The following is a 24,054-nucleotide window of genomic DNA, read 5'->3' as shown; positions in this document are numbered from 1 at the left end:
TTTTTTTTTCCCTTGGCACGTTTTCTGAAAACAATCCTCCGAACAGAGGCTCCTCATTCACACCCTGTTTTTTCAATTTCTTTCTTTAGCGAATCCCCGACCGGGAGGTACTTTCCCTTTTTACTAAACTTCCACCTCTCCCTTCTAATTACAACACTACTTAAGGCTCCATCTCATTCCAAGAGGCGCTCTTATCGTTACATCCCCAGTACCTCTCCCAGACGGTAAAGCAGTTGTGCTCACCGGTCACTGATCTTATTCCTGTCTGCAATTCGCACCTTCACTCAGGTTCTCCAACAGGAGGGGAACTGTTCGGGTGCCAAATAAACTGTGGAAGTAACACCCGAGGAAGACGGGAATAGTTCATTCACTTAGTCTTTACAGTATTCAGTCACAGATGAGTACGTGGATTCATGCTTTGTAAAGCAGAAGAGCCAAGTTTTCCGGTTTCAGTCGGCTTTAATATTCAATTTCCTCCCTCCGAAAACAATCCTTTCAATAGGTGCTTTTGGTTTCCCAAAGGAGTTTTAACCGGTTTACTATTAGTTTTCCCCATGGTCAGTGAGTTTTCCGCACTCTTTTTGCTAAACCAGCCCCAATTTTCGCTTCACTCCCGGTCCCTCCTGTCCACCGGGACGATCAACCTGATTAGCGGACTGACGATCTCACCTGAAGGCTGCTGGTTACCGCTGTTTAGGTGATCAGTTCCCTGAGTGACCCGTTGAGTTCAGGATATAACCAGACCATTAGAGCAAAGAATCTCGCCCTCCCACAACAGTGCTTTTTCCCAATCACGCAAAGTTCGGTTATTTATCTATTCTTCTCACTCCCTTCCTTTATTTTACTTTTAAGCCTCTAAGAGACTTCTTCGTTTCCTAGGGAGTGTACTAACTCACATCCTTAACATTCATAATCTTTACACTGTTTTATTTCCGAGAGCTTATCTATACATTCCAGTCCACTCACTGCCTGGCTTCTTTTCCCCGGTCGGACTCCCTCGGTCTACTTACCAAGAATTTTTCCTCCCGTCTGGAAGTTCCCAGTTCCCTCGACTTTCAGGAAAAATCAGAGGAGGTCAAGGGGTCCTCACGCGGGACTCGGCAGAGGCAGGCCAGTCCTAACTTTTTCCGGAGCTGGTCCTCCTGATCCGGCCGGAATCGGTCCTTTCACCGGTCCCCTGGACGATCCCACTTAAGGAGTTGCTTGGCTGTCTCTGTCCCCATACGGGCCACCAAAAACTGTGGACACTGAAGTCGAAAACAACGGAAACAAACACCAATTTAATATAAAAAGCAATTTCTTTATTCTTGGTGAGTTAGAGACTGCAACACCCCCCCCCCCCCCCCCCATTTAATTCTTATTCTACCTAAATGAAGAACAAATCATATAGAAGTAATAAATCATATAGCTCTCTGCAGCATGATTAATACAAAATACAGTCCTTAATATTTGTGAGTTAAATACTTATAATCATTACAGTTAATAATGTTTTTTTATTTCTCAGTAGCCACACAAAATTCACCATGTTCTGACTCTATTCGTTTATCAAATGTATATATATATCAAATTCAAAGATTCAGTATTCATAACCTGGATCTAGTCAGTCATGGCTTTGCTAAAGCCAATCATCTTTGCTAAATATACCTTTAACCTCCATGACCCTAACCTTCACTTTGATTGGTAACCTTACCAGAGTACTAAGTTCCCCATTTTGCAGCACAGGATGATCATAATCCTAGATGGGTCCTGTTTGTCCTTCTGAACTTGTAACGTGTTGTGGAGCTGTTTTATTTTACAATAACATTTAATTTTTGTATTTTTTTAGCAAAAAATCATGGACTGTGCTGATGCTTAATAGTTTTGGATAAATCTCTGGAACTGATTGAGTTTCTGCAGATTCATTGCGCAATATATTTTTCTTATGATGCGATAAAGTTTTGCAGAATACATTCTCAAAAGGTTCCTTTTTTTCCAACTTTCTTAAACAGGCAGTCCCATGAAATGGATGAAGTGATGCAGGGTCTTGGAAAAACACGAAGTGATCATGACGTAAATACTGTTGCTTCAAAACATTTTGATTCTCAGCAGGTGAGAAAAAGTTTAGATTAACTTTAAATTATTTAACTACACTTGCCTAAATTTTCAGTTTATATTTTTTTGCGGTTATCCATAAAACAGTGGTTAGATTCTATTTTCAGGTTCGGGGTATAACCTTTGGGGGCTTTTTGTACCTCTTGCTGTTTTCTGTGTCTTGTCCTTATAACACTTAAAAGCCACATGTATTAGCTGGACATTTATGTCACCTGGATTTTTGGTGGTGTAATTCAGTTGTGTCTATAACAAATGAATTTTGGCTTTACTTTGTTTTAAAAAATGAACGGATGGATGATTATTATGAAAAACATCACACTTTCATATTTCATAGATTTAAAAAACCTTCATCTTTTATGAATAAAATAGTGTAATTCAAGTGGCATTAAGCAGTTATTTTTCTTTGCTTAATTTCAGGAACTTGAAAATAAATGGGCTAGTGAGCTGAAACAGCTTACAAGTATTCAGAAACAGGAATATCAAGAATGGGTGATGAAGCTACACCAAGATCTACAGAATCCAAATAACAGCTCAGTCAAGTATATTTATGACTTTTTTTGTCAGAACTCTCTGCATGCAAATCACTTATTACATCAATATCATCACTTTACTTGTTAGATTAAGAATAACTTTCACTTGGATGGGATGCAACTATGTTTGCCAGTTCTAAAATAAATACCTTGAATGTATCCTGAAAGTTTGAAATTTTTTTCTTCAACTTGGAGGGAATCAAAGTAGTAAAGTAGTACATTTGGCCATTTTCTTCAATCACTTCATAGTACCACTATCATTTTTATGTAATAGCATTTTCAGACATGTTATTATATTTTCAATTTTGCAGTGAGGAAATCAAAGTACAACCAAGTCAGCTGAGAGGATCTCACGAGGGCAATGAACGGTTATATGAGGAACAGCGCCAACTGGAAGAAAGCTTTACCATCCATCTCGGTTAGTGGCATGAAACCCAGACCATTTAATGTGATGCACATTGTTGTCTGGAATGCATGTATAATTTTCTTTTCAGAGTGTTTGCTAAATACGATTGGATGAGTCTCCAATTTACAAAACTTGTCTTGACACTTAAAGTTGGCTATTCTCTCGGAAGTCTGCATTGCAGGTCATTTCAGTTATTTTCTTGCACTCTGATTTTGTTACTTTCATAGCTGAGGAGAAAAAAATTAAGCGCTTTCAAATTATTTAACATATTTAACAATAGTTGCAATTTTCATTTTCATCTCTTATATATATTTGTGTTCTGGTTCGTCCTGCTTCCACTTCAAAACCGGTCCTGCCCACATGCAGCCGACACGGCATTTCTCGATTCCTATTCGTCGTCTTCCATGTCATGCACTATACTGGCCTGCTGAGCGTAATACATCCAACAAGTACTCGAGGTGCTGCCACAACGGTAAAGTAGCTTTACCACCTTTGCGGGAGCCACCTGTGTCTTTACAACAGCTTCTTACACAGCAAACATCAGAAGCTAAAAATTATCGTGAACACATTTGAGAATACAACTCTTCTCTAGCGTTTGCTTCCATGGGTGCATAGATAACTCAACCTCCTGGCCACGGACCATACTGTTTTAAAATACACGGGCAAATTTATCACCAAATCTCTCCACTATACGCTAACACTTCTACCTCTCCAGGATATGGACAGTTGTATGTTTTTGACACAGCGCAAGCTACTGAAGTAGCTTACAAAATAAAGTAAACTCTGCATGCAGCGAAAATGTACTTCTCCAGCTACATGCTCAGAACCATCAACCCCTTCGCTAAATCATACAAAGACATGCATGAAATCGCTCAGTCCAATCCAACAGCATCTGTACGAATGGTTTTCAAGGAAAACCCTGGGCAGGATTTACAACGATACTATGCCCCAACATTGCAGCGATTTTCGTTGGAGAAGATGGCGAAACGCCTGCCGAAAGGGACATTTGCATCTATCCCATACACAACTCCTGTAAACAGATTTGCACACTCAATATGAATTGCGATCCTATGGTTTACCTACTTTTCCCGATAAAAGAACCGCCAAACGAATAAGGCCTACTCAATGCCAATTTTACGTGTACAGATTAGCAATGAGGAATACATTTAGTATTTTGCACTCCAGCGGCAAACTATTTCAACAGTACGTCATAGATGTGTATGTTAAAACAGAGGGCGCACGTCTCAACTATCTCAGATTACATCAACAAGATATGCGCGTGGAACAATAAAATGTTTGAATACAGACGCACTGCAAGCAAACGCTGAAAATAACAACGTATGTGTAGGTAAAATGATCATATTACCATCCACATTTCCAGGAAGTCCAAGATACATGCAACAAAACTATCAGGATGCCATGGCCATAGTACGTAAATTCGGAAAGCCTCATTTATTTATCACTTTCACATGTAATCCTGCTTGGCCGGAAATTCTACACACACACTGCGTCTTTCAAGAAGTATTTATTTCTTCTTGATTTCTGAATTCCTTTCTCACCGTTTTCCATTCCTATTCTTACACCGCCGTATGCTATGGCGGGCGTCGGCTAGTTTCATTTATTACGCTAGTTAAATACTTACTTGTCACAGCAAATGAAAGTACTTGAAATAATGTGACAAAAAGGAAGCTCCTGAAATGTGTTCATAGTTTACATTATTTTCTGTATATAATATAGTTATGCACAAATCCATTTTCACATTGTTTTGGTTATTGTAGCTTTTGGAATAATTACTGATGCAGAGTTCACAACCTTCCCTCCGTGCTGTTCCAAAATCTTAGTCTGTGCAGTTTTTCTTGCTTTAACCCCAGTTTACCAAATGTTATAAAATACAGAAGTTGGCTGAGGGACAAAATTAGGGTAATCTGATAAGGCAGATGCAAACTTTGGAAAACCTGGCAGTTAATTTGGAGTTAGCAGGAATCAGTTCACAGACTGGCAAAAAGTCCTTCACAAGGTCTTATAAAAGATGGTAAACAGGAAGTAGTCAGTGATTTAAGAAATACAAAAGAAAAACAATAACCTTTCACATCTTGAACAAAAGGAGTGTTATGTATAAATGGTAAACACTGAAGTATACAACACAAACGATCAATGGACATTGTGAGCATCACATGCATATAGTATTGTTGCTGTGAAACTACTTGAGAAATGGCACTGCTACCTAACATTACATGGTAAGAAAGTTATTTAAAGTAATAAACTGTAAAATACTGTCAAGCAGACACTCTGGGTTTTTTGTATAACATCCAGTTTCACAGTCGTTCTTTCTTTTAAAAAATATTTGATCCCAAAACATATCAAAAAAAGTTACTTTTGCTCAGAATCCATAACACTGACTTTGTTTTTCAACATAAAGATGTTTGCTGTGTATTGCAGCGAGGAAAGTGCTGTAGTATGTATGACATACAGTATTTGACTATGAATTGCAATACTAATATTCAGTGTTTGGAGTACCAACATATAAAATGCAATGCATTCACCCCTGTTTAAAATTAATTTCCTGAAAACAGAAGTTAATTGGGTTTGTTAACTTTAAATTGTTATAGTCAGTAACGTTCTTTCTGTTCTTCCTTCCTTCCTTCCTCCCAGGAGCACAACTAAAGACCATGCACAATTTGAGATTAATTCGTGCTGATGTACTTGATTTCTGCAAGCATAAGCGCAACCATCGTAGTGGAATCAAACTTCATAGGCTGCAGACAGCACTCTCCCTATATTCTACATCACTCTGTGGTTTGGTTTTACTTGTTGATAACCGTATAAATTCATACAGTGGCATTAAAAGAGGTATAGTTGATTTTTAGTGATTTTTTTTTTATTCAAGCTGATCACCTTTGCTTTGAAACTGAGATCAATGGTGATTCTTTTTATGCTGTCAGATTTTGCCACAGTTTGTCAAGAGTGCACAGACTTCCACTTTCTTCCATTAGAAGAACAACTTAAAATCATCCAGCAGGTGGTGCTGTATGCTAGGATTCAGAGAAACAGCAAGGTAAAAATTCATCCTGGTAAGTACAGCAAGCAAGATCATTGGTTCTGCTTAGTATATATTTTGCCATATTCAAAACACTTGCAAGGTGAACTCTGCATTTTGTATTTCTAAGTATGCCAGCATAAACTATCATTATGACACTTATTTTGCTCAAATAACTTTTTAAATATTTTTTTATGCTGAACATTGGTATTTCTCTAGTAAACATCATTGGAATTATGTAAAAATGCATTTATTTTCAATTTAAGAGTGACTTAAAGTTAATAAACTATAAATTAATATCTTACTTTTCTTTTTAATTATCTGTATTTCACTGTAGTTCAATATATTATATACTTATTGTATTAGCTTTGTGAAAGATTGAGGCCTCCGTGACCCCTTGAACCCTCTGATCAGACGTCAGACACCATATAAAAGTCCAAATATTACTTTTATTTAGACAAATATGTGCACAAAGCACCCTATACTCCACAACACTCAAAAAAATAAATCAATAATCAATAAATCAATACACAATCCTCCACTCCCAGACACTTCACCACCCTACCTCCCAGCTCAGCTCAGCGTACTGGGCTTTCCCATGGTCCTTTATATTCCCTGACCCGGAAGTGGTTCCTGTTCCACAACCCACAAGTCCTTATTCCTCCCGGGCCAGGGTAAACAGTCCTTTTCTTCAACCCGGAAGCACACCGTTTCCTCCTGTCCTGGGATTATGACGTACTTCTGGGTTATAGGGCATATAAGAGTCTACGGGCTTCCCTACAGCGACTCCTGGTGGTCCCCAAGGCATCCAGCAGGGCTGTGCATAAAAACTACATAGTCCATGAGTCCCTGCTGGAACTCGGGGCACATCCATGCTGCAGGGAAAGCTCCACCTGGCGGCCTGGGGGTATTGGCCGGAATGAAAAGCCGGACACATATCACAGCTTATATATCATGTAATATTTTAGCATATTCTTATTTCCCATTAGGTGATCAATCACATTGGCAGGACTCCCTTTGCTTGTTATATTTTATTTATTCATATTAATGTCTGTTTTTTTGTACTTATCTGTAAAACCCATGCCAGTTCATGAAAAGATGTAACAAGGCTCAATTATTGTTCAGTGTCATAACTCACTTTGTGTATCAACTATGTGGAAGAATTCTGCATATTATTTCAAATGTATTTTACTCACATTAGCATCTCAAAATTTCTCCTTTTCTATTAATACTAATATTTGTAGGAGAATTTAAATCTCATCATTTGGAATCTGTTTTACAAAATGTCCAAACTGTATTTGTCCATTTGATACAAAAATGTTCATCCTAACTATACTACATTGTACAGTCAAGCACCCTGGAAAAAAAATCACTACTATTCAGGTTTAAATGACATAAAGCTTTAGTGCCAAACATTGTTTATGGCAAAGTTTCATATGTTTCCTAAGGTCATTCAAAAAAATTGCTCTTTGGAAAAAAACTGACTGACTATCCATTATTCAAGAAGGAAAATTTGTCATTTTTTCCATATTAAATAAATAGGATTCATGGCTTCAATTAATTATTGTTCTCATATAATCATATAATGTTTTATCAAGTCATTCAAAACTGGATTGAAGATAAAATTTTGACAGAAATGTGTATGATTATGACATTTACATGACAGTCCATATTTTGTCCATCGTGTTTATGTCACCGGTTTGATGTCATTTCATGCTTATATATATCTATATATAATGCAAAGTTGACTATCTGAATGACTGACTCACTCACTTATCAACAAAACACTATTTCTCATTTAGTTAAAAAGCTGAAATTAGGTAGGATGGTACATCTAGGGCTGTAGAAGAAAGGACATTTCAATATATCAATATTTAGGGGTAAAGCTCCCCACAATAGAAAAACTAAATTTCCCAAAATCTCAATAACACTTTCACTTTTAATTGAATGTTGGTGAAGTTATAGAAAAAACAAAATTAGCCAACACATTTGTATTTGTCAATATGTGTTGGTGGTAATGTTATAGTGAGTGGGATACTCCTGTGCAATTATGCGCTTTTATTGTCTCAGCACAGATAAATGGGGCTTACATTTCATGTAAATGAATGGCGCCAGCACAACAGGCTGGCACTGTAAACACACACAGAAATGGGCTTGCCACTCTGTGCAAATGAACTTCGCTACCAGAAAGTGGAAGAAATTTCTGCAAAGTTCTTGAAAGACGTATTTAGCAAGTTGCATCATTGGGTGCACACAGTACTGCCAATTCTGTCAGTTGTTATTCCTCACAATGCGGTATAAAATGCATATGAATTTAAGCCGGATTAGATTGTCAAGCCCACTTATATATAAAAAAATATGTGTGTGTGTGTGTGTGTGTGTGTATATGCCTCGGAAAATGGGGGAAGTTTGCCAAGGCCACATGGGGTGAAATAAATGCAGTATTGTGATAGAACAAGAATTAGAGCTACAGAACTTAAGGGTCAGACCACAAAGTGCCTCTACTTTTCAGTTCACAAGGCACAAACAGTGAAATCCCAGTACACTTACCGGAACACTTCAAAGCCCTAGATAGAACACAAGCCAGGAGTGATGGTCTGCCTTTCTAAGTTTACACTGTTGGGTAGCTCAGTTAAAGGTGGACGTTGTACATGGTACGTCATTTTATTTCTTTTCACCTGTTCTTTTCTGTACAGTGCTTAAATTCATTCCATTAGCCACATAAATAAGCAGCCTGTAAATGTCAATACTGTATGAAATAATAAATCAAACCATGATTCAGTGTATATTGGTTTGATCAAAACCCAGATCAGAGCATTACATTCAAATCTACCTGAAGTTACAGTTTTTGCAGGATGTAGTACAGGGTGAAATAATATTTATACCTAAATTTCCCATTATTTCTTACTAATTATGTTTTAATTCAAAAACAATAGTTTCCTGAAAAATTGAATTTTCCAATGACCATCAACAAAAGCCAAAGTCAGTTGGTAGGAGAAGCAGAAATTGATTTATGGCATAATTGTTTTACTGATGGGCAATTGTATGTAGCATTTTCAAGAGTAAGGATCTCCAGTGAACTAATAAGTTTAGCTCCAGTATAAAAAAAACATCATCGTATACAGAAAAGTACTTGGTTACATAGTACTTCTGATATATCAGCTTAACCGAAAGCAAAATAACAAAGGCCCATTCTCTTACGAAATTTCCCAGGCAAAGCTGGGCAACACATCTAGTTTGATATATATTATACTTTTGGCCCAGCTCATTGGTTATTCTAAACCGTATTTTTATATTGAAGAGGCATAAAGTGAATGCTAACTTCAGCTTGCCATAGAGAGTGCACAATTTGTGTTTCTTGGTTACCCCTTCATTTTTCACTGGTCAAAAAATCATTTTACTGTGATGTACAGAGTTTGCCCAGAGGGAAAAGTAGTTTTTATATTACCTTTTAAGTGTAATAGACAGAGCTTGATCAGATTGACCATCAAAATCATGCACACTGCCCACATCAACATGGTCAATGTCTTAATCAGTGAAGGCTGATGGATTACATTGTCCACTGTTGTTGCACATTTGGTTATCAGCTATAGATCATCATATGCCATAGTGTGTAGTGACTTGGGGTACTGTAAAGTTTGAAAAAGATGGGTACCCAAACATCTAATCTGTCACAAGCCTTTATACTTCAGTGAATTTAATCAGATTTCACTCTTTCTGCCCAATAAAAATCTCACTACAGCATGTTGAACAATAATGGTGTCACACAGGAGAGCGTCCATGTTCATTTGACTTTGGCTTCAACTAGGCTAATGGCAGATTGCTGAAGTGTGTGTGTTTGAACTACCCATAAGCCATTGTGAATGTGTTGTATTGCATGAGCTTCTATCTGTTATAGTTACCGCATAATTTTTAAATTGCTTTTTTGATTTATTCTTGTAGTTTATTAAAATGCAGTAAATTGGCTTGAAGTTATGTAGCTTTTAAGAAAAAGAATATTTTCTGTGAACAGTTGACTATTTCAACATTTAGTAATAAAATTGTAACTTTCTTACTGTTTTTTGAGTGTTCTATAGGTGATGTTTGTTGTGGTTTGGAAAATCAATATCATGTTGGTTTGTTGCCAGCTATGACACTGATTAAAGCCAGTAGCTGGTCAACAAACCAAACAAAAATAAAATGAGTTTCTAGAGGTGAATTGATAATAAAAGGTTATGCTTTTGTGGTTAAAAAATGGTGATTGGACATTCTTTTGCCTTTCCTTAACTGTACCAACACAGTGTTTCCCATATTTGTAAGTGGAAATGGCTGACGTAATTCTAAACATCCAAATTTCTGGTTAGCCAGAATCTTTCATAATAAGAAAACAGTTTTGCAACATTTTAATTTTAGTATCATTTCTTTTCTTTTTGTTTTTACAAGGTTATAAGGTATTTGGGTTATATATAGCAAGGGATTTAGGAACATTTTGAGGCTACTTCACAGGATCTTACACTAAAGATATCCTACAAAAATATTATCATCATAGCCAGATGACTATGTGGCATACTCCTTCCAACTGGGATACCATTTCAGTCTCTTTCATAACCTTTTTTATGTAAGGAAACTAGAAATGAATGAAAACCACATAGTGAGCATGTGGTTTTATTTGACCTGTCTTACATATGATGTTTCCCTGCTTAACAGTATCACACTTACTAAAATACTGTACTTTAATAATAAAATTAAAAAAGGACAATTCACTAGTACTTTTTTATGAGGTGTTTAAATATTTTACAAGTCCCCTATAACATGCATATACTTGTAAGTTTATAATATTTTTTGGTTGTATCATTTGCATAGTAGACCATACCAAATAATAATAAGGTGAGTCCTAGGAGTTTTTTTTTCCCTATAAGTCTCCCAAACCTTAATCACATGTATTTTAAAGTCACACAAGACACAGTTGTTTCAAATAAATTAATAAAGGTTATAGTTTTGCACATGGACAGTAGACTTCATAGCTGTATCATTTTAGATGCAAAGGATTCTTTATTTTTGTTTGTTTTTCATGTGAACCCAAAAGAAGGTTTTATTTCATTCTGTTATATTTCAGATGTTCTCAAAAATGGCAGTTCGGAAGACAAGTATAAGAACATTGAAAGGAATCCTTCAAATATTTTTCCAGGTTATCTATCTGTCTGTCTATCTGTCTGTCTGTCTGTCTGTTCATCCATCCATCCATCCATCCTAGAAGCACTGAAAACTGAGGCCTTAATATAGCCATTTGCACAAAATATATACCAAAGCACATGTGGGATATCAAATGAAAATTGTACTGTGTATGAATTAGTGGCAGTGATTCAGAGAGGGTAGCACACTTGTTTTCACTGACATGGATTTGGACCTGAACCAAGTTACTGCGTGGAGTTCACACATTGTTTTCATGCCCTGTGGGTTTACTTTAGCAACTTTGGGATATATATTTCAGTTTTATTAGTGGCATTGGGCATGTGTGTGTTTATACAAGTGTCAGTCCAGAGTTAGTGACTTTCTTATGCCCTTAATGATGCCTGTGACCCAGAAATGAAAAAAGGGCTTAATAAAAGAATGAATAAATGGATGGATCAAGGATTGTGAGAGTTAGTAAAGGCACACATACAGTTAACTGTTGGTTTATTGCCTTCTTATATACTGCCTCATTCATTATCAAAGATTTACATAAATGGTAATCTAAAAATATCTGTGATTGACCAATTCCTTTTATGCAACCATTAGTGATGAGTGAATCCTACTGAATTCACTTTGCCTGGAGTTAAAAAAAAAAAAAAAAAAAAAATGCGGAGATGTTTGGGATTCAAATTTAGTGAAATGCATTGAAGTTAAAGGGGAAGAAGAAACAGAACAAGTTTTATGTGGATTATAATGGTGCTCTGGTCTTTTAAGTGTCCTTGAGTGCCAGGAAAATGTCTGTCAACTATGCTGGACTGATTATTGTGCCTAAAAATGTGATCTGAGCTGTGAGGCAGCAGTGCTAACCACTGAGGCATAAATACCAGATATCAGAACAGTAAAATTTCTTGCAAACAGTGGTAATATAGAAATAGGCAGCTTGAAGTCACTGAGGCTTGTCCTTCACATATTTCGTAGTAGGAACTTACCCCTCCTGAATTGTAAAGTACGTTTTTTTTTTTCTCCTGATGCATTTGCTCAGTCACTGCTGCTACTACCAATTAAGCACATGTGGATTCTTCACTCCTTCTTGTTTGCATCAGCTACACAGCACAATGAGTAACACTATTAAAGAGGTAGGCTCTCATATTACATATAGGTCACCATACAAGTCCATACAAAAAGACACCAGTAGTATGCCATCACATTTCCAGTTTCCATATGCGTGTGTGTTCTGTGCTTAAATTTATTTGCAAAGCATCATGGAGGGCTGGGAAAAAATGTTTGTCTTAGCCAGTTGCGCAGTGAAATTTTAGGAAAATATTCTGTCAACAAGATCACTGGCAAACTCAGCATTTTCACTTTGGGAAAAAGCACCCCATATATGAGAGAATGCAAATATATACTTCTAGGATACTTATTAAATATTTCTTTTGATTTTGTTACAGTGTTTTTTGTTCTCTTAAAGAACTGTTACTGTATAGGAAGGTTTTTATTATATATAAACTAATACAATACCAACAAATAAAACAAGAGATACATTTTACATTTTTAAGTGATCCTATCTGCAGCGTAACAAAGCGTATACTGACCTTGCTGATGCTGCAATATTCATCTGTCCTCAAATGCTGTCATGTCAGATGGTAGGACTGAACAGTGTTGCACCAATGCTAGAAAACCTGGGAAGCTTTAAGCATTTTGTCAAGAACTCTTCAAAGAGGGTTTTTTAACCAAAGAAATTTTGTGCTGAGTATTTCATGGGGAATACTGCATATATATATATATATATATATATATATATATATATATATATATATATAATATAAATATGTATACACAATAGACTGGATATCTATTTCATGGTTAATTTGAACATTTTGGAAATATTTAAGTTATTCTGTGCAATTCTGGATCCTTATTTTTATTTTCTTTTTGTTAGTTTTTGTTAGTACCTTCACTACAACTTGGAACCATAATCTGGAAAATGTTAAACATATTGAACAGCATGTAGTAGGCACATTGTTATGCTGTTATGTCATAAATTGTGAATTTTGTTATTGTAGATGATTTCGTTTATAGTTAAATGTTTACTGAAAGTATCAAATGCCCTCACATCAGTACTAATATTACCATGAAAGTGATGCATTCATAAATAGAACACAGAGTTTTTCCTTGGCATTAAACAGAAGATAGGCAGACAATGGCAAAAAAATTATAATAAATAGAAATATATAATGATAATGTAAACCTACTGTTTCATTAAAGATGGAATGCCATTTTTCATCAGAAGTGATATACAGTATTGTTATTTTAGTAATGCCTGTAATTTACTCCTTGGATTATATTCTCGTAGAGTTTGTATCCTTCTAATTATGGTAGTGAAATCAGATAATCCCGTGGAGTACAGATGCTAATTAGAGGTTTTCTAGCTATCAGAGAAAGCCAAGTATTCTTGATAATTTTCCTTATTAATATATCTTTCCTTCTGTAAGTCAGTCATCAGTCTATGGTAACAATTCTGGCCATAAATCACATATAACATATTGCTTTTACTGAGGTATATTTAGTAATTAGCCACCTCATCTACTTTAATAGCTTCTAATTAGGCATTTTTATTTTTGTACACTTTTTAAAAATCTTTCTAATTTCCTATTTAGTTGGTGTTATTTTATCCTGTAACTGTGATGGGAGAATTGTTGACATAATGAACGGCATTTCTTTAAGCATGCTCCATTGTAAAATATTGTTGTGTCATAAAACATAAATATTAAATGTTCTTTCAGTGCTGGATGTGTAATCTCCTTTTCATCTTCACAGGAGAATTTTATATAACCCGTCACTCAAATCTCTCTGAGGTTCATATTGTGTTTCATCTCTGTGTTGATGATAATGTGAGATCTGGAAATATTACTGCCCGAGACCCAGCAATAATGGGGCTTAGAAACATTCTTAAAGTCTGCTGCACACATGACATCACAACAATTACAATTCCTCTCCTCCTTGTGCATGATATGTCTGAGGTAAAAAAATTCTAACCTGTATATTCTTTAAGGAACTCTGGAATAATGAGTCTGTTTTATTAGTTCAAATGATTTTTTTAAATTTACAGTAGTTAGTGTTTACAAATATTCTTGTCTTTTTATATACATATTTTAAGCATTTTCTTTGCCTTCTTGATGCATGTGATATTAAAACACCTGATCCAGTTTTTAGCATTTTAGATTAAAGCTTTTTCTGTCTTTGTAAATGGTAGATTTAATTTATTTTTAAATATAGCCTTTAGTGTTAGATCAGCTTCTTATTCTTATTATATTTAGTTACTCTATAGACACAGAAAAAAAATTCTAATTTCCTAAATACACATTTTCATTTTTTTTCTGTGATTTTATGTTTCATGTGCCTTAAATTCAATAGGTCATGTGGAAACTTTAAAACATATATACATTCTGACTTTTTTTGCATTCATTTTATTAATTTACTGTTATAATGTGAAATTAGTTGTAATATTTTTGTGAATTATATTCTTAGTCAAATGTGCTCTAAATCAGGGGTAGGCAACGTCGGTCCTGGAGTGCCACAGTATGTGCAGGTTTTTGTTCCAACCCAGTTCCTTAACGAGAACTCAATTATTGCTGATGAAGCACATATTGCTTAAGTGACATTTTGATGCTTCATTTTAGTGGTCTCGCTTGTTAAGGATCTCCAACCATAATTGCTTATTTCAATCTTAAACTGCTGCATTCAGTGTTTTAATTGCTCCTTATTAGCAATAAGATGTAAAACAGGGGTAGGCAATGTCGGTCCTGGTGAGCCGCAGTGGCTACAGGTTTTCATTCCAACCCAATTGCTTAATTAGAAACCAATCATTGCCAATCTCAGACCTTATTTAATTTTATGGCTTGTTAGTCTGTGCAATGTAAGGCTTTTATATCGTAGATTTTTTTCCTTTCCAAGGATATCATCCAAATGATTTGAAGCCTAAAACAGATCATTTTCAGTCTGTCACATTTTTCTATTAAGTGTTTTATTAAATCAAACCGTGCATGATGAACACACACAGATGTAATTGGAAAAAAGCTAGCTGGAGAACTGCTGGCTGCTTTGTCTTTTACATCTTATTGCTAATAAGGAGCAATTAAAACAATGAATGCAGCAGTTTAAGATTGAAATAAGCAATTAAGGTTGGAGAACCTTAACAAGCGAGACCACTAAAATGAAGCATTAAAATGTCACTTAAGCAATATGTGCTTCATCAGCAATAATTGAGTTCTCGTTAAGGAACTGGGTTGGAACAAAAACCTGCACATACTGCGGCACTCCAGGACCGACGTTGCCTACCCCTGCTCTAAATAGTTGATGTGATATGTCATTAGCTTGTATGAAAAAAGTATGTGAATTTATAGTTATGTCAGTTGTGATTGCACAGAAAGACAAATAGTGTCATACATCAGACAATGCACACAGAATGTTTAAAGGTTTGTGCATTTACTTTGCCAGCTTAATTATTTATTCTGAGATTACATTCAAACTCGGAATTCTAGTATTGTGGTGCTATGCAAATCATACAAATTTTGTGCAAATTTTATAGTAGAAGTCAGATTAAGAATGCCTTTAAAAAATAAATGAGGTCAAGTTTGAAAGGTAGATTAATCCAGTGGCAGTGAATCTGTTAAATACCATTGAGCAGTGTACATTTCTTAGGAGGTGCTGCTGCATGATTGGGCGGTGATTTAAAAAAAAGTCTATCAATGCATGTGAACTCTTTGACTCAGGAAACATTTGGTCTGTCTTGCCACCTACATATAAACCATGGTTAACCAGGCACAGCTGAAAAGAGTTCCTCCTCTTTGGCAGATACTGCTTGTCTTTTTCTCTTGACCTACTAATTATATTTTTTTTTTCCAAACTGATAATTGTTTAGTGACTCAATACCGGTAGTACCCTTAAATGCTATATAAAAAAATTCTTCTGGGAGGAAGTCAAATGTTCTCTCCTGTGAAACTACTGGATAATTTTAGAAAGTTTCCACTTGCCATTTTGCTGCTCACCACGTTGTATTACATTAGGTTTGATATTTGAACTGTAGGTTTTCAATTAGCCACCATATATTTAGAATAATATGGATAGAGCATATTATTCAGTTTTGAAAAATAGTAATATAAAATTACATTGTAGGACACCTAGGTGAAGTTAACCTGCGGTATTATTATTTTAATTATCTGTCATACTTGGTTTATTCTGTTCTAAGAAATATCATGGCTGAGAAAACCCAGAATAATTGAACCACTTAATCTATTAACTCCATCCCCAATGCATTATCTTTGACGGTAATTTCTTTTTTGAAAATACTGATGGGAGAGTCCTACATGTAATGTGGTTGTTTTTTACAACCTGTTGTGTATAATGCATTGAAAGACTATGATTCTTCTGATATTGTGTTGAACTTTAAGGAAGCAGATTAAGAAATCTAATACAAATCTTATAAAAATATCTGTATCAAAATAGTCAAAGTAAGGAGTCCAAGCAGAAAAGAAACCAAAAGAGTTGTTGATCCTGCCATGTCAATGTTTTCCTTGATGATGGGGATAAGTGTATATTTGCTGCCGAAAGCCATGATGGTACCTATTCCTTTATTGAGAGATTATGCTGTCATGCTAGTCTGTCTTACATATTTGTACTGGATGTTGAAGGTTTGTTAAGTGAGCATGATGAGTTATGGCTGTTGTTGTTCTTCTTCTTCTGAGTCAGTTTAATTGATTTTAAGAAGGAAGTAGACAGTTCAGTTAGCTTTTGACAACTTGGCCACATTCCATCCTGTATTTCTTTTAGTTCATTCTTGTGAAGTCAACTCAGTGGTCACACTGTTGATAAGCTGTTTAGAAAAATGAACAAGAGATAATCTCTCACTTTGTAGATGCCATTCACAAGTCAATGCCTATAATTCTGTATGTAATACTTAGTATGCCATTTGGATTTTCTATTTAACCCTTAAACCGCCACATACTTGGGGGTTAATGCACCCCTGAACGCCAAATACTTTTTTGCTGCACTTTTTAAGTAAATGTCACAATTCACAAAGAAAATGGAACACACATTTTTTTTCATGCAAAGAGCATCACAATTACTGCAACATTGATCATTTTACACACTGCCAATGAACTGTAAAAAATATTTTAAAAAACTACTGCAACAATCTATTATTATACGTACAAGATGCAAATGACGTCATTGATGAAATTCAGTAAATCAACGAGCCAACGGCACTTGAACTGGCTGCATGCAAGCACACAGGGGCCAATGCTGACACTGGCAGTCTAGTCTAGTGCAGCGACTGAATGCCAGAGACAGTGCTGAGGCTACTTTTTGCACCTTCCTGCTGCAAACAAACTTCCCCCTGGAATAACAGTTTTGCCAGTTACTTAGAATCATAGGTGCATAACTACTAAAATAATTGTACTAATTTATTTTACACTGTATGACAGTTTATCAATCTGCATTAAAAAACAAATATAAAATACAAAACATATTTGTAAAACATGAAAGTGGTTTGAATAGAAACAATTACATTTACTTATGAAAATATGTTGTCATGTGCATATATGTAACACACATATGTGGTGAGATTCTGTGTTGTTTTTGCCTTTTTTCCATGCTTTTATTATATGTAATGTTTATATAAACACATTACAAAGTAGATCTTGCATATGATTCTGTTGAATGCTATTTGCTGTATGCAGAGAGCAGACAGTAAAACTTTAGGAAAGAGTGGATACAGGAATATTGGTTTTTTAAAAAGTGGAGTCATAAACTGACAAAAGGCACCCTTAGGAATCGTCCTGTACATGGAGAGAAACGGCAGACATATGTTGTCCAGCTGAACTTGGAGTGGAAGGAAAGAGAGACACGTCATTGGCAGAAATTAAGAGAAGTTCTTTTAACAAGTTTTTTTTTTCCTCCTATTTTAACATCTTGTCTGAGTGTGAATATTTAGCAAGCATCTATTTAGTACTGCAGCTCACATTTTTATTTGGAAAAATAATTGGGGAAAAAAAAGAATTTGCCCTCAAGCTAACAAGCCTATTTTACTTGTAAACCTGTTAAACATAGTAGCATTAGGAAGTTGATAAACATCTTATGGATATTTAATTAGAATTTTGCCTTGTAATTATGTCAGGCATTTTATTTTCTTTTATTTAATGTGTAGTATGGACAAATGTATTGTGTACTTGTTTTATTAGTTTAAAAGATTATGTATTTAGGGGATTTATTTTACTGAAAAGTGAGCCTGCGGTATACATTTTGTTAATTTTGATAAGACCTGTGGTCTGCATTTTAATTGTAAAAATACAGATTTAATATAGAACCTAAGGCTTCTACATATTTGGATATGCAGGATTTTAGTCTTAAAATTGAAGTAAAGATTAAAATGATGAAGAAAATAAATCGGAATTGCATCTGAATTGACCAATTCTAGTAACATGAAATTGGTGATTGGAATCGCCCTAAAAAAGTCCAATTGGAGCATCACTTACTGTATACAGTGCATCCGGAAAGTATTCACAGTGCATCATTTTTTCCACATTTTGTTATGTTACAGCCTTATTCCAAAATGGATTAAAATCATTTTTTTCCTGAGAATTCTACACACAACACCCCATAATGACAACGTGAAAAAAGTTTACTTGAGATTTTTGCAAATTTATTAAAAATAAAAAAACTGAGAAATCACATGTACATAAGTATTCACAGCCTTTGCTCAATACTTTGTTGATGCACCTTTGGCATCAGTTGTAAAGGTTTTTACTATCGTGAGATATGAGACTTATACAAAACTGCATCAGATCCCACATATATTAAACTAGTATCCGTCTGAAGGGGTCTTTTCTCTGTAATTGAATTGGCTGTGAAAAGTGAAATTGCAACCAGATTGCTCACAATATATTATAAAAGAGAAGGGTAGTAGATGTGAAAGTTTTGGAAGACCTTGTTTAATTCACAAGATGTAAAAGCCAAGGAAAATCACACAGTTTAGTGTATTTAAAGATTTGGTGACCTCTGGCGAGTGGTAATGATCCTGTCCTCAATCTGCTGTGTCCTGTGGTCAAATGACTACATTGCGTAGACCATATGAGTTTTTATTCTTTCTCTGGGAATGGGTGAGGCCAAAGATGGGGGTGGAAATGATGTCAGACTCCTTTTTCTTTGTGCTGCTCCATTCTATGGAGGGAAATGAAAAATGAATATACAAATGTTTCGCTGTTCCACTGGTTCTTGGGTGTGTCCTTAAAAGCAGTCCCTATAAGAGGCTTACCAAGACTACAAGTGTTTGTACACATATATGTATTTATATACACCTGTGTGTGAGAAGTATGGTGTTTATGCACAATGTACTTTGCTCTGTTTTTGTTTACCAACCAGCCTTTCAAGCAAAACACAGACAGCTGTTAACTGTAATGCCACTGACTGATTTAGGATGTGGTGCAGTACAAAGTAAACAAGAAGCGGAAGAAAAGCGTCTTGGGCAGTTGCTTGTTTGTGTGTGGCTTTAACTTGGCACTGATGCTTTTTTGTGATTTCTAGGTTTTTTTCATTATTTTCTGTCCCTTCTCTCCGTACAGGAGATGACAATACCTTGGTGTCTCAAAAGAGCAGAGTTAGTCTTTAAATGTGTAAAGGGTGAGTATGAGTTTTAAAATACTGCATTGACTGCAGTGATATAAACTGTTACGTTTTAGATTTTCAGTGAAATGTGTAGTTACAGTGCAGCTCCATTTCTGATAGTATGCATCAACTTTAAACATGTTTATTCGACTTAAACCTTAACATGCAAGTAAGAATATCACTGTACTCTGTAAATGTTGCAGAATTAACCCTATAAACCTATAAAGTGTTTCCCAATTTTCCGTGCATTTTTTAAAAAATTCATTGTTTTACCTTTTCTTTATTTATAATACAGACGGCCTTGTAAGTTGTTTAGTTTTATTTGTTTACATATGCTTTCCATGCTTAAAACACCTTTTTGTAAGTATAGGTTTCATGATGGAAATGGCATCATGGGATGGAGGAATCTCAAGGACTGTGCAGTTTCTTGTTCCACGGGTAAGTTTACTAATAAATGAAACAAAAGATAATTTTGTTAAAGCAATCGATGATACTTCCAAAACAACTACACATAATTCTGAAGTTTATTTAATTTTGTTTCATAAAGCATCATTTCAACAGTAATTGATTTGGCATATTAAATTAGGTTTATAATTATTTGCCTTTGTTTTCTTAATTCTTATCAAAGTAATCACATAAAGATTAGCAGATATTCACTGTTTAGAAAAAGGCTCCGGCTTGTCAAAATTGTTAGAATGTAGCTGATTTGGTCTTCCCTTGTAATATTTTGTCTGCTAATCATATTCATCTTTACTGTGTTTTCAAAAAATATTTCAAAATTACACAATAAAATAATCTTTCATTATTAATTACTTTTTTGTTTTAAATGTGTATGTGCATTTTATTCAGTGAAGTGTATGAGATATGTGTTTGTGTCAGTCTGCAGTATTTTAATACACAAAAGAGCCAAACCACAGAGCAAAAACATTGGTTTCAGTGGTGTGGAGGAGATGACGGCTTATAATACCATGACAGACTGCTATATGCCTCTTGGCATCAGTTTCTTTTTTCTTCTTCTGTTTATTTATAACCCTTAGTGAAAAGTGTCATCTGACCAGAATTCAGTGTTGCTGCATTGTTTTGCTTCTTCCATTAACTGTATGGTTCTTAGAATGTTTTTGTTGAAATGTCAGTTGACTGAATTAAATGTTTTGAATAAATGCTAAAGTGGTAATTACATTTTCATTATATAAACAATTTCAGAATCTAAGAATCCAAACATGGCGGTTTATTCTGATAGTGCTTCATGCAGGATAAAACTCATTTTTTTCAGGTGATTACTAGAAACATTCCATCCATCCATTATCCTACCTGCTATATCCTAACTACAGGGTCACGGGGGTCTGCTGGAGCCAATCCCAGTCAACACAGGGACGCAAGGCAGGAAACAAACCCCGGGCAGGGCACCATCCTACCGCAGGACACACACACACACCAAACACACACTAAGGACAATTTAGAATTGCCAGTTCACCTAACCTGCATGTCTTTGGACTGTGGGAGGAAACTGGAGTACCCGGAGGAAACTCACGCAGACACGGGGAGAACATGCAAACTCCACGCAGGGAGGACCTGTCTTCTGCATGGTATAATGTTGGTTTAACGCTTTTTTAAAACTTTTATATGTAAATTAACCTGGATATCTTAGAAATGAAAAAAAATGTGACTTAACTCTCAACTCCTCATACAATCACTGCATCAGCTACCCAGCCATGGATAGAAAAGAGCATAATCACACACTTCCCATCCGTTTATTGTCCAAACAAAAAGTTTATATTCTTGAAATGTGTAACTGGATAAAGTGGCAGGCAGTCTGCCCACACAAATCTGTGCAAGGACAGACTGAAAGTGCCTTGGCTGGCTACTACACATCCAAGCCAAAGGCCTAGAGAAAGCCTGGACTAGGCCAAGTCAATACCCTGCTCTGCTTTACACCAAATTTCCCACACTTATTCCTCAAATTGACAGTTCAACAACAGTAGTTATCAAAATGCAAAAGTAAAAGATGAACATATGGCAAAGAAAGGTGAGCCGGTGCACTGATATATACAGTGGATTAATAAATAAAATGTAACCAAATATTTATATACACAAGAGAATGACCCTTCCTTATTCCACACAAAATAACCATTACACTAGGATTGCCATGATACCAAAATTTCAAACTTCAGTACGATACAAAGGAAAGTATTGACATTCAATACCATTTTTGATACCCAGTACAGTATACTGTAGCTCAATAAAAATCTATTTAGATGAATTGCAATTCTGCATTCATACAAATCTTTACATCAATGAAAACAAATAATAGAAATTTTAATCATTAAATGCAAATTTTTGAAGTAATGTAATTTTTTGTAAAAGTAAAGTTCTGTAAACATTAAAAAGTAAAGAAGTTTAAGTCACATATGTTCAAAAAAGAATGAAACATATTGTATTTTGTCTATTTCAGAACAAACCTGCAATAGATACATCCCAAAGAGTCATGCACTAGAATATTACAAATACCCACATGTATAAATAAACAATGTGAGGGAAATCCTACTGTGACATTGGGCTCATTAATAATAGTTACACAATGCAAACCAATTGTCACATCATATATTGTCTCAACCTACATGATGCAGGAACCTCCAGGATGAGATGCCAGTTAATTAGATGGTGTGTTCATGCATATACCTGTATATTTACTCGTATAGAGCCAGTTGAGTTTCACAAGTCAACCTAACTTGCATGTCTTGAAATGTGAGAATATTAAAGAGTGCATGAAGAAGAAACCATCTGAGCACAAGGATAATAATTCCACTTGGGCAGTGAGTAGGATAGAACTCAAATGCTAATTTCAGAAACTCTGAGGCAGTGGCACTGGCTCTTGTGCTTCCACGAAAATTATATTTTACACTTAAAATATTGTATCACATTTTAAGGTTTAATCAATGTTATCTCAACTAGTCTTGTGCATAATTTCTATTCATAATTTCCATTTGCAGAGTATCTCAGAGGAAATGTTCTACCAGCTGAGCAACATGCTTCCTCAAATATTTAGAGTATCCTCAACTTTGACCCTGACCTCCAAACGATGACATCAAGAGGACAATTCTATATGCTTACGAATGTCACTGGATAATGTAAATAGTCTTTTTCAAATTCCATGTTGTATTATAGGAAACTTTAGTCAAACTGATGTGTTACTGCAGCCTTGGCCATAGTTTATTTGTGCCTCACCATCCAGAAGCTGCTCCTGAAAACTTTATCAGAAATGTGTCACCCTTATCCACCACAAGAGGGCAGTGCTCACATCTCATGTGAAATTGGTTTGCTGTAAGTCAACAGATGTAATGCTTTTATTGATGAACTTGTATCTGTCTAATTAGGCTGATTGAGAAAGTGTACTCCCTTGTAACACAATGTTTCTAAATAAAATATTGGTAAATATGTTGTGTGTTGTATACAAATTAGTTGTTCTTTCTTTTAGAAAACAGTTTTGAAGCAGTTTACAAAGCAGTTATTTTGTTGTTAAAGTTGTTGTTTTGTTGATAAAGACCCTGGATGTAATGCTTGCTGTTCAGTGTAAACCAGTCTGCAAAAAATGTATACCCAAAACGTTAACATTCCCCATCTTTTCTTATTTAAAATAAGCTATGCCAGTTGGTGATATCATTCTGCACCCAGCACTGGTTTGATCTTGTTAATATATTGAATAGTACTGAAAGTTTTGTAGTAACGTTTAAGGTTTTGTTGCCAAAAAGAATCTGCCTGGTTTGTGACCAACACTTACAGCACATATTGTATAGGCACTGAGTTCACCGCTTGTTTTCATGAGTAGCCAAATAGAGTTTGTGAGTCATAGTAATGAAAACTATAGATATTACCAACAAAATACGTGGAATAATAAACAGAGCTATAAATACTTGGAATTATTATTAATCAGTGTCAAACATGTCACTCAGTAACAGATTTTTTACCTTTAGGTTCTGTATATACGAAAGAAAGTTGTTTGACAATTTATCTTCCTTGTTGTCATTTTTACTCACCCACGGAATTATTCATTAAAGCCAGAAGAGGTTTTTTCACTTTAAAGTGCTGGCACTCTACTGCTAACCTCCTCAGTCTGTGAATCATCACTTGAAAATTGAGGCAGTGTTAACCGTAGTGAGCAGCTTCGCTTTGCTTCTGGA

At 35.3% G+C, this 24,054-nt stretch overlaps 1 protein-coding gene across 1 annotated transcript in view; it reads left to right on the top strand.

The window, feature by feature from the left end:
* c1h12orf4 (chromosome 1 C12orf4 homolog) overlaps positions 1-23,311 on the top strand; it is a 52,337-nt gene extending 29,026 nt beyond the window's left edge. Inside the window, exons 5-14 of the mRNA XM_028809136.2 lie at positions 1,989-2,088; positions 2,509-2,630; positions 2,933-3,039; positions 5,680-5,877; positions 5,970-6,098; positions 11,160-11,231; positions 14,033-14,235; positions 19,834-19,891; positions 20,247-20,314; positions 22,867-23,311. Of these exons, the coding sequence (XP_028664969.2) occupies positions 1,989-2,088; positions 2,509-2,630; positions 2,933-3,039; positions 5,680-5,877; positions 5,970-6,098; positions 11,160-11,231; positions 14,033-14,235; positions 19,834-19,891; positions 20,247-20,314; positions 22,867-22,959 (1,150 nt within the window). The 3' untranslated portion in view covers positions 22,960-23,311. The remainder of the gene's footprint in view (positions 1-1,988; positions 2,089-2,508; positions 2,631-2,932; positions 3,040-5,679; positions 5,878-5,969; positions 6,099-11,159; positions 11,232-14,032; positions 14,236-19,833; positions 19,892-20,246; positions 20,315-22,866) is intronic.
* Positions 23,312-24,054: the final 743 nt, after the last annotated feature.

This window comes from Erpetoichthys calabaricus, chromosome 1 (genome assembly GCF_900747795.2).
Source record: "Erpetoichthys calabaricus chromosome 1, fErpCal1.3, whole genome shotgun sequence".
NCBI classification, from domain to species: Eukaryota; Metazoa; Chordata; class Cladistia; order Polypteriformes; family Polypteridae; genus Erpetoichthys; species Erpetoichthys calabaricus.
Note: the sequence above shows the minus strand (reverse complement) of the source record. Positions and strands in the feature narration are given on the sequence as shown.